The following is a 12,537-nucleotide window of genomic DNA, read 5'->3' as shown; positions in this document are numbered from 1 at the left end:
TCTATCTATCTTCTATCTCTTTCTCTCTCTCTCTCTCTCTCTCTCTCTCTCTATATATATATATATATATATATATATATATATATATATAATATTCTTTCATATATCTATCTTTTTATCTATCTATCTATCTGTCTGTCTGTCTGTCTGTCTGTCAGTCTATATATCCATCAATTTGTCTTCCATATTACCAATCTTTTCAAAGTAATATTCCAATTGACAATTGTTTTTTTCACTTATCCTCATCATGATCATCATCATCATCATTATCATCGTCGTCGTCGTCATCATCATCATCATCATCATCATCATCATCATCAGCAGCAGCAGCAGCATCATCACCATCATCATCATCATCATCATCATCATCATCATCATTATCATCGTCGTCGTCGTCGTCAGCATCATCATCATCATCATCATCATCATTATCATCGTCGTCGTCGTCGTCGTCATCATCACCATCATCATCATCATCATCATCATCACCATCATCATCATCATCATCATCATCATCATCATCATCATCATCACCACCACCACCACCAAAAACCACCAATGAAATGAAATGAACTACGCCCAAACAAACTCACCCTTTATCAGTGACGTAACATACACATACACGCACACACGCACACACATACACACACACACACACACACACACACGTTACAACATCCAATTCCCCACACGTGTAGACTGATGATTACATCTAACCAGACCCACGAGTGAGTAGATGTGAGGTCTAAGAACGTGCTAGAGTGAGCTACTTCCAATCTTTGATGTTTTTCAACTCGTGGACAGAGTTGTCTGACTTTAATTTTAAATAATTAAAGATTATATTTCATGGGAAGGGGGGGGGGGGGGGGTTGATTTAATTATACTAGAGTATCTTCTTTTTCTTTTTCTTTTTTTTTTGTGGTGCCTTGTCTCGTGGCGTCACAGAACTGTCTGATTTTTAAATCTAAACCATAACACAACTTTTCTAGAAAAACTTATTTTGGGGGAAAACTTTTAATTTTATCATTTGTGGGTTTTTAAAAGTAAAAAATGACTTTCTTTTTTTCGTAGAATTATCATTATTATTTCCTTCATTAAAAACTCGACACCCCACAAAGTGTTACATGGTTTTGATGTTTGCGCTATATGCATATAATTATATATATAAAAGATGGAAGCATACATCAGTAATAGACGGGATGGAACTAAAGATTTAATGAAAAAATAAATAAATAAGCGAAGGCATAATATTATAATGAACGAACGGATCGTATAACGAACGAAGATTTAAGAGTTAAAAACCCCGTCAAATATAAAACTAATGAACACATCTCTGAAAAAGTGAAAGTTTGAAGGTAAAATTTTAACTGCTCACTGTAACACTGTTTAAGCTGCTGTCTAAAATTTTTCAAGTCGGTGCCAGATAAATCATTTTAGAACCAAACTTGTAATTCTCCGCTTTTATCTCCCTTGACGCCTTGAAGACTCTCGGCAGGTGCGACGATCCTTAAAAAGATGAGTTATCTACCCTGCGAAAATTGCCAATTACTTTCCTCTTACTTACCTCCCTTGTTTACCGACGGGAAACGGAAACCGACGGCCGTCCCCAAAAAGAGGCTGCTACTTAATTGGTCGTTATGAAACGAAATGAGGCTGAAAGTTTGAAGGCTTGAATCTGTACGTTTCGGTCCGGACCTTGAGAAAGCTTCTAAATTAATAAATTAAAGGGAGTGATGACGAAAAAAAGGATTTAATCCCCACCAAGGGATATCAACGTAACGCTGTTTTCGTTTCCTGGGGTTTGTGTTTCCTTGCGTGTGTGTATGTACAATATGTAATTGTGTGTGTGTGTGTGTGTGTGTGTGTGTGAGAGAGAGAGAGAGAGAGAGAGAGAGAGAGAGAGAGAGGCAGGAAAGATATTATTTCAATTTCCAATTCTAGCGTTTGTTGATATAATAATGCTTTATTTTCCTGCTGTGTTTTCATAGACTTGTCTGCTACTGTACACGTGACTTTGTGTTACTCCAAAAAAAAAACAATTTATTACGGTCAATACAAAAGGAGATTTTACGGTATGCCTTGACCTGTAAACTGTACATTGTACATTGCACTAAAGTGACCTTTACAGCCAGGACCTTGGATGGTCGAATCACTTCAACTCTCTACAAAATTATTTACATGGAATTTGTGACGTCATTAGTCTATATATAGATACCAGATAACCCCCCCCCAACCCCCCTTCCCCTGCACTACACTACCCGAATATTCTGCAAAAATCCCCAATTTTATACATGATAATTACTAACAATGATCGTACCCAACCCTTCCTGGACTCCCAATTATTTCCGTTACTGAATTACAACAGCCAAATCCGATAACGGAACGCTTAATCTCGTGTCACTTCCAGAGACAAATCAGTACGATTGTTACATATTAACTACTTTATTATTAAAGACCTTGTCAGGGAAAAGGCAGCACCCAGTACGAGCAGAGAAAGAAGAAAGAAGGAGAAAAAAAACCACTAATAGTTTTGAAATCTGAGATTTCCTAGAGGACCAAAATGGCCGCTTCCCTCCTGCCGACCTTATTATTAGTCGCGGATTAGTCGAGGCTGTTTACATCACAGTCTCCACCCCAGGACAAAAATCTCCTCACGCAATCGGCGACAGAAGTGGCTTAATGCTATTGATACGTAGCGGGGATTACCTAGGTCAGATTACCGTTCGTCTTTTGTGACGGGACTGAAGTGGGGGTATGTATTTTTTTACAATTCACCCAAGCGTAGGTTAATTTCTGACATAGCCGAGACGGGCTGCTCGTACTTAGAAGCGGGTATAAAACGTTCATAAATTTGAATAGAAAACTCGATAGCTTTTGAATAAATGAAGAATTTTGTTCGCTTTCCCAACTGACAAATAAAAAAAGACAAAAGCTGGAATGTTCTCAATCAATTCTTTTCGTGCTTTGCCAATTTCAATGCAAAGATTTAATTTTAACGACACGATGAAGTTTATATTTCTATGTTTGTCTTTTGCTTTATGTCGAGAAAACCGGGGAAAGTGTAAAGATTGTAGAGGTGTGAGAAGACAGGGGAGGGAATTTGAAAGACTAGTCATGACCTGGATTGGTATATCATTAAGTTGTCACTGAATTCATTCCATCATTTGTCAGTGTATTTCCGTTATTTCCATCTAACCCCCCCGCCACATCACCCCCCTCAATTCAATTTCTGCCTATTACAAAACAAATACATACAGTCGACACGCTTATTCGTCCATACCCCCCCCCCCCCCCCTCACCCCATTTCGAAGTAAGAAAAATGAGCATTTATATAGAGCAAAAGTCCACTAACAGCACTCAAAGCATTTTACAAATGTCTCTAGCCAAAAGCAATACTTAACATGTAATAATAATAAACAATATTAAACAGACAGACAGATAGATAGATAGATAAATAGATGGATAGATAGATAGATAGCTAGCTAGATAGATAGATAGATAGATAGATAGATAGATAGATAGATAGATAGATAGATAGATAGATAGATAGATAGATAGATAGATAGATAGATAGAGATAGATAGATAGATAGATAGAGATAGATAGATAGATAGATAGTAGATAGATATGTAGATAGATAGATAGATAGATAGATAGATAGATAGATAGATAGATAGATAGATAGATAGATAGATAGATAGATAGATAGATAGATAGATAGATAGATAGATAAGATAGATAGATAGATAGATAGATAGTAGATAGATAGATAGATAGATAGATAGATAGATAGATAGATTAGTAGATAGATAGATAGATAGATAGATAGATAGATAGATAGATAGTGATAGATAGATAGATAGATGATAGATAGATAGATAGATAGTAGATAGATAGATAGATAGATAGATAGATAGATAGATAGATAGATAGATAGATAGATAGATAGATAGATAGATAGATAGATAGATAGATAGATAGATAGATAGATAGATAGATAGATAGATAGATAGAAAGATAGATAGATAGATAGAAAGATAGATAGATCTATATATCTACCGCAAGTTATGCCACATTTCTCATCTTTCCTCAATCTTCAAGACCGTTTTTAGTGTTCACATGATGAACATTCCTCTTTAAATCTTTTTTTTTTTAATGTTTAATTTTAGTTAGTTTTTTGTTTTGTTTTTTTTTTTTGTTCTTTGGGTTGGCATTTTTTGTTTGTTTTGTTGTTGTATTTTTGTTTTATTTTTTGTTTTGTTTTTATTGGGGGGGGGGGGGATTCAGGGTGTTTTTTTTTGTTTTGATTTAGTTTTTTCTTTGTGTCTTTGGTCTTTTTTTCATTTGTTGCTGTCTTGGTTCGTTGGTTTGTTTTTTTTTAAAAAATAAAAGAACAACTATAATACGATTAAATATTTATCTATTTATTTATTCATCTATCTGAATAAACGCCTTTCTTCCAATCAATTTATCTTTTAATTTAATTCTCTATTCTACCGTTGTAGACCATTGAACACCTAAGGGTTGAAATAGAGAGTAGAAAATATGAGAGAAAAAAAGATTTAGATTGAGAATAATAGATACCAATGGCTTTAGAATACGTTATACAAACAATAATCATACTATCCTGTTTTGTTTCTGTCTGGTTCTTAAAAGTTCGTGGAACCGAGGGAAAGAATAGAATTCAATATGGCCGCCCAATCTCCGATGAACCAGTGACAGCCAATGGGTGCGATATCCACGCCACGCGGGACAAAACGAGAAGTGGATTGTAAACATTTGCACAGCCATTGGTTGTGTCAATATTGAAATGTTTTGTCAATTTTTTTCATGCTGGGGATCGAAACTCTCGTCGGAGTAATCGAAAAGCTTTTCAATTCTCTCCACGATTTCGTTAGAGTGAAGTGAGTCAGTAGGGGAATGAGAGTTGGGGGTAGTGAGGGGTAGGAGGTGTTTCTCTTTGAAGTATAAATTTAAGTGTGGATAGATGGCCGGATGGATTAATGGTGTAATGAATGGGATAGATAGAGGGATGGATAGATGGATGTATGGATGGGAAAATGTTTAGATGGACGAATGGATTAATGGTTCGATGGATAGATGGATAGATGGGTGAATGGAGGGTGTATAGATGGATTGATGGATGGTAAAATAGTATATGGATTGATGGATGAATCGATGGATTGGATTGTTGTTTGGATGTATGGATGAATTGGATTAAAATATATGGATAGAGGGATGGTTACGGAAAATCACATTATAGACTGTCAAAAGTTGATGATAGCCCCTCAGTTATAACGATGTTTGTCATATGTGGATAGAGAGACTAATTGCTGATATCAGAATCTCCCAGAGAAGTGTCTAGCCTCGCCTGTGTTCTAAAGGTGTCGGTCAGACCAAGACATTCACAAAGACTCGAATCATTAAAACACAGAAATGGTCACCGGATATTGTAGGGCTATGTGTGTGGGGTGAATATGGGAATGCAAATATAATATAGATTGGCATGGGGTACTATGACTTTCTGCTGTGTGTGTGTGTGTGTGTGTGTGTGTGTATGTGTGTGAGTGAGTATCTGTATTATGTGTTTGAGTTTGTGTGTGTGTGTGTACACTATTCCTATAAAAGAACGAAAACTAAGTCAGGTGTTAAAAAATTCCTATTGATGCTATGCGTTTAACCAAAAAGCTCATAACAACCGCCATCCGGATACAAAACTATGTGGTGGTGGTGGTGGTGGTGGTGGTGGTGGTGGTGAAGAAGAAGAGGAAGAAGAAGAAGAAGAAGAAGAAGAAGAAGAAGAAGAAGAAGAAGAAGAAGAAGAAGAAGAAGAAGAAGAAGAAGAAGAAGAAGAAGACAGTAACACTCAAAAGATGAAAGCAAATATTACAACAACCACTACCACTATCATCATCCTTTAGAATTTTTATCCAATTGAGTCAATCCTAGACCATGCAAGATACAGACAAAAGACATGCGGACTATTGACGAAGCATGGAGAACGTGCCTTAGAGTAAATTAATAGGAAACACTCTTGAACATGGCCGACACGACACTTGGAGATGAGAAAATGGAATGTGTTGAGACAAGCAGCGGGAAATCCCGATAAAGAGGCGGTCATTGTTGGGGAAAACAAAATGTCCTAGAATTTCTGGAAGAGATTTGCGTTTCCGAGAAGACCATAATGTCCCAGAATTTCTGAAGGAGATTTGATGTCCATTTGAGTGGGATTTAACACCGGTTTTGACACGCATAATTTTTTGCCATTCAAAGAGGGAAACCTTCCAGACAATACATAAATGTAATAATATTTCTTTATTCTCCGCAGCGCATTTGATAAAGACAAAACAAACAAACTGTGATTGCCTCCCCTGACCTATAAGTAGCAGATGAATATATTTGTGTTGATTCCCAACACAACACAATCAATTATTGGCTGACAAATATATTATAATTTGCTATTTCTCCGCAAAGTATGTCATAAAATATATAATTGTGATTCTTACCTCGACCTATATAAGTGGTAGATAAAGATATTTATACTGATTCCCAAAACAAAATGCTCAAGAACTTTCTAGCTGTAACACGTGTATAATCCAGGGAAAATTGGGCTGAATAAATATACGAGTTTGTTGTACTATTGTTTTTATTTTATTATAGATTTAGTTTGATTTTAATCTGATTTAATATTAATTTCCAAATAAGGTAACCAGTGGCTAAAGGATACCACCACTAACACCTCCCTACCCCCATCCTTCCACCCAACGCCACTGAAATGATCTATCCTCCATATATCAATGAATATGTAAAAAATGAGACCATCACATTTGGACATGGTAAGTGATGATGATGATGATGATGATGATGATGATGATGATGATGATGATGATGATGATGATGATGATGATGATGGGGATGATGATGATATACGATAACTTCTTTTAACACCTGATTTAAAAGATAAACAGCCACAATATTCATTAACCGCCTGCCTCCCGACATCTAATTATCTCCCCTTATTAACCGGATGCGATAAAGCCGCCATGATAATCTAAATCACGGTCTTGAAATTGTTTATGGAGTTACTCAGCCATTAACGATTCTTCCATTTAATGCAATACGATATATCGATAGATATCGCTACGTCCTTGTCATATTTCATCATAGAAAAAAAAAGGTACCGGCATCTCTTTAATAACTTAAATCAGGTGCCGGATAGCAGAGATTATGGGTAAAGTCACGTGGGGTGGTTGGTTATGTTACGTCACGATGCCACTACGACAGCTGCACCAGGCATCCGTTTTGTGAAGTCTTTTAATGCGATCTGATCTGTTGATGCCAGCAAGGGGTGTCTGTTTACGCTAATGAGGGGTGGGGGTGAGGAGATGGTTGCATTTTATAGCCAGTTAAAATAGACGGTGTTGATTTTGTGCTCCTGGATCCAGGTTTTAATGAGGATATTTGATCAGGTTTTCACGTTTTAATGATGGAAATATTTTTGTTCTAAACTGTGACTTTCTTTTTTTTTAATTGCTTTTTTCTTTTTCTTCTTCAGGGAATGAATTCTTTCAAATATGAAACGGAATTGAATGAAGAATTGTGTATCCTGGGCCTTCTTGGGATGAACATGTGTCTGTGTGTATGTATGTTCTAGCATAATCATATCATCTCTCTCTCTCTCTCTCTCTCCCTCTCTCTCTCTCTCTCTCTCTCTCTCTCTCTCTTGTGTATATGTGTGTGTGTGTCTGTGTGCGTGTGTGTGTGCGTGTGTGTGTGTGTGTGTATGTTCCGATGGAGAGTTAGGGTTTGTGATTCTAGACAAAAATCAAGATGGGGTAAGGGGGTAAATGAAGTCAAAGACTAAGTTAATTTCTTAGGAAGGAGGAGGAGGATGAGGGAGTAGGAGGAAGAGGCGGAGGAGGAGGAGGAGGATGAGAAGTAGGAGGAGGAGGAGGGAAAGGCGAGTAGGAAGATGAGAATGAATAGAAAGAGAAGGAGGGAGAGAACAGAGAGAGTTGATATGGAGACAGAGAAACCAGAATTAGAGAAAACAAAGTGTCTTGGACTCTTACCTGGTAAGTGTCTCCAGCAGATGATGAGGTAAAACCAAACTGATCCTCCATGGATTTCTTGTTGTCCATGCTGGAGTCAGACATGTTGTGACGGTCACGGAAATCCCCCGATGTTGGTTTGTCCTTGAAGTTGGTTTTCCCGTGTCCTTGTCCTCCTCCTCCTCCACCACCCCCACCACCTCCACCACCACCACCACCACCACCACCACCACCACCACCACCACCACCGCTATTGTCGTTCCGGAAGTTATAGTTCTTGGTAGGGTCCAGAAATGTAGAGATGGCGCTGGGGTTGTGGATGTGAACGGAGTGATGCATGTCGGTATTAATGATGACCCCGCCCATTTTACGTCGTCTGTCCATCCTCTTCATGAGAACGATGATAAGGACGATGGTGACGCTGACGAGAACGGTGATACAAACGATGATGAGGGCGATGATGATGTATTGCTCATCTGAATCACCGGATTCGCCTACAGTTCCGTTTTCCCCAACAACCCGGATGAGAAGAGTCCGAATATCCGAGAGCGGTGGAGTTCCTGTATCTCGTACCAGGATTGTCAGTTTGTAAATGCCCGCGTCCGCATCTGAAATGGAACAGGAAATGACGTCATAATGGCGCACTTCTGTTTTGTATGGATTCTTTTTTCTTTTTTTTTTTATATTCAAAATGTGACTCATTGTGCCAAACAAGTTATAGTAGGAATAATTTCTGTAAATGAAATTGTGTTTAAATTTAAAATGATAAGAAAATAGAAAAAGTTCGTATTTTGAAATGAGAGAAACAAAATTCATTGTCGTGAATGAAGTATTTCGGAACGGAAGGTCCTGGATTCGATCCTCACTTGAAGCATAGTTGAGTCATTGGAAAAGGCTATTTACTCACATTCTCTAACCTTACTCAGGTGTAAAACGAGTTCCTGGCCGTTAACAGCGTTGTCTCTGTCGGGAAAAAAAATGTAATACCACCTAACAGGTATCATGTCCCGTCCTACATGTTAAGTATTGCTATTTGCCAGGGACCCATTGTAAAGCGCCTTGAGCCCGTTTAGTGGATATTGCGCTATATAAAGCTCCATTGTTATCCCCCCAACCCCCCACTCTTCCCCACATAATATAGTTTTGAGACGATGGGTTTTATATTCATAAACCACGCCTTCCATTGTTCTTTCTATTTTCTCATTATTATTAAATATGGATTATTTTATATACTTCCTGTTTTCAATGCACACATATACGATTTGTTTTATGTTATTGATTTATCCTCTAAAATCGATATATAATATCATCTATATGGGGGAATGACATGCTTGATATAAAATCGATTTTTTAAAAACCTGAGCTTTTATATAGAGTAAAATCCATTAAATGTTCTCCAAGCGCTTTACAAAAGTCTCAAGTCAATAACACCACTATACATATAGGACGTCAACGAACTATGACGCCTATAGGGCGGTATTATGTACAATAAGCAGGGATAAAGATATGGATATTTAATATCGAAGAATAGCAAGCAATTGCTGTTGTCCATTTCACGCTATTGAAACCGGGATAAACCGGCTCCATGGGCCGAATGGCTCCGAAGGACTACATCCATACGTCTTTAAAGGATTACTAGCCATAATTCCAATTCAATAATGAAAAAAAAAATTACCTGAAAATTCTTGAGACCTCCTAACAATTCCAGCCCCTTCGTCTACTTGAAACCGTCCGCTGTCATTTCGTGACGTAATGGAGAATATCAGCATTCCGTTAATGCCGCTGTCGTCATCTCTAGCATCGAAGATAAAAACTGGGTCGTCCTGAGACCCGGTATGGATAACGATGAACGATTCTGAGGTGTTGGGGTGGAGAATAGACGGGCGGTTGTCATTTTCGTCTAGAATTTGAATGATGACGGATGTGGTGTCGCTTAAAGAAGGAACGCCTTTGTCTGTCACTTGAACTTGAAATGTGTAGGAAGTTCTTCTTTCAAAATCCAGGACTGACGTGAGTGAGAGTGTTCCGTCTGCGGCCACGCGAAAAGGAACGTCTGAAGTGTTTTGGCTGACATCGCTGGTCTCGGATAATAATTGTGAAATTTCTATCTCTCCGTTGGGACCTTGTTCAAAGTCAAAAGCCATCACTTTCCCTACAATATCTCCCGGCTTGGCGTGCTCGGATATCTTCATGATGAAGGGAGACTGTGAGAAATGGGGGGCCTGGTCATTTTCATCTTGGATGGTGAGCCCAACAGCCGCTTTGTCTGACCGCTTGGGAATGCCCTGGTCCTCGGCGACTACCGTGAAATTGAGTTGGGTTCGAAGCTCGAAGTCGAAGGATTTCATGGCCTTGATGACTCCAGTCTCGGGATTGATGAACAAATCCTCTGGTGACACGTCTTCTAGTCGGTATTTGATACGCCCGTTCTTCGTATCCGGGTCATCAGCGTCCGTTGCCGAAACATTCATGATGTCCTGACCTTCTTCATTGTTTTCGACGATAGATCCAAACCAAAAACGTTGGACAAATTTCGGAGCGTGGTCATTTTCGTCCAGAACGTGAACCTGGAAGGTGCTGGTGGCGGTCAGCGGCGTTTGACCGGAGTCTTCACAAATGACCGTAACGTTATGAATGCTTATAGTTTCTCTGTCCAAGGGCCTGGCAACGATGACCTTGAACTCGTTGATGGCGTATCCTTGAAGTTCAAAAAATCCATCGGCGTCCAGGTGACAGCTCACTATCCCGTTAGAACCTTTATCTGTGTCCTTGACCTGAATGTGAGCTACGGCAACGCCTAGATTTGCATATTCACTGATGGAGGAGTATTCGTTACTGGACAATGTACTGATAATCAACTTCGGCGGACTGTTGATGGTGTCCTCTACTATGATAGTCACTGTCTTTTTAGTAGTGAATGCTTTGTCCATCGCTTCAACATCGATATTATAAACCTCCGTTTCAGACTTTTGGAAATCCCCTATAACGTACAACTCACCGGAAGTTTGGTTCAAGAAAAACATTGAAAGTATTGACGTTGATTGCAATGGACTAAACCTATATCGGACTTTCCCGTTCTCACCAGAATCGGCATCAGTAGCAGTTAGTTTCAACAACAACGATCCCTCTTTCACGCTCTCGTCAACTGTTTTGGAATAAGTTTCCTCCGTGAAAATTGGTCTGTTGTCATTTTCATCTTCGACTTGAATGTCAACATCTAACACTCCCTCCTGCGCCGGATTACCCCCGTCGCGTGCTATAACTTTGATGGAATATTTGGCCTGTTTTTCGTGGTCTAAAACGTCCACGACACGGAGCATGAGGTTGGGGTTCCCTTTGGACCAAGACAATTCGAAAATTCCATCGCTGGGGACGATCTCGTAGGACTTGAGGGAATTGTCCTCGCCGGTGTCTCGGTCAAGGGCGGACGGAAGCGGAAATGACGAGGGAATTTTGACAGATTCCGAGAGTGTGATGGTCGTGAAATTTGTGGAGAATACCGGAGCGTGGTCGTTGATGTCTAAAACTTTGACGTTGATGCTCACTTTTCTGAAGTACTGCTCATTGATTGACCTTATGGCGACCTCAAGTCGAAGGTCACAAACTAGGTCGTACTGACATATGTCTTCCCGGTCAAGGTCAGCTGTTGAGGACAAGCGCAAATCTCCACTCGACTCGTCCAAGAAAAAGAGCGATCGTATTTTCTGTTCCGTCAACAAGAAGCTGTACTTAACCGTCTGCCTGGTCTCGCCTGTTGAGTTGCCGATGTTTCCTAGGAGAGTCCCTGGCGAACTGTGTTCCTTGATGGAATACGTCACGTCCAAAGAATGCCCTAAGCTGATAACGGTGAAGATGACGAGCAATGAAAATAGAAGCATTGTGATGGTTGGGTCGTTAGGGGGTGAGGGGTCGAGGGTCAATGGTGTTTTTGGATGACCCCCCTGTTCTATGCAATGTATTTATATATGTAAATCCCAATGATTACTGCAAAAGAACTGGATAATGATATCTCCATTCTGGGAGAAATAACAGATTGTGTATCTTTTCCAACGGTTTTGGACGTTCGTGCTTCAATTCACAAAAAAGCAGTAGGTCAAGGTCACGCTTTGATCAACGGACATCTGGGAGAATTGGACAATCACATCTTTTTTCAGTTCCTTTTCTGTCGTTCCTAAATAATAGCAGAAATAAAAAATACAAATATTGTTATTCTTTCTTCCTTTCCTTTCCTTTCTATTGACATAAACGGCAGTTATAACAATAAACATAATAAAAGCCGACCCTGCTGAGATGAAGGGAGATAACAATCTAATCAAAACCAACCATGCTGAGAACAGACTTTAGAAGCAGTGGTAGGCAGGCTTGATTTACACGAAGACATCAATGAGTTATCGGCCTTAGATTTCACGCTTTCAATTATTCAATTCATTCAATTCCTTGCTAATGCAATAAACACACACATACACATAAACAGTCATACACACAT

General features: G+C 39.2%; 1 protein-coding gene across 1 annotated transcript in view; it reads right to left on the bottom strand.

Moving 5' to 3' along the window:
- The window catches only part of LOC144970594 (protocadherin-9-like), a 64,357-nt gene that overhangs the window by 33,557 nt on the left and 18,263 nt on the right, over positions 1-12,537 (bottom strand). The window contains exons 2-3 of the mRNA XM_078910374.1: positions 9,727-12,222; positions 8,073-8,659 (exon numbers count right to left, since the gene is read on the bottom strand). Coding sequence (XP_078766500.1) covers positions 8,073-8,659; positions 9,727-11,929 — 2,790 coding nt within the window. The 5' untranslated portion in view covers positions 11,930-12,222. The remainder of the gene's footprint in view (positions 1-8,072; positions 8,660-9,726; positions 12,223-12,537) is intronic.

Source organism: Berghia stephanieae, chromosome 4, assembly GCF_034508935.2.
Source record: "Berghia stephanieae isolate SIO BIC M18660-M18661 chromosome 4, UCSD_Bste_1.3, whole genome shotgun sequence".
Taxonomy (NCBI): domain Eukaryota; kingdom Metazoa; phylum Mollusca; class Gastropoda; order Nudibranchia; family Aeolidiidae; genus Berghia; species Berghia stephanieae.
This window is presented reverse-complemented; position numbering and strand designations above follow the sequence as displayed.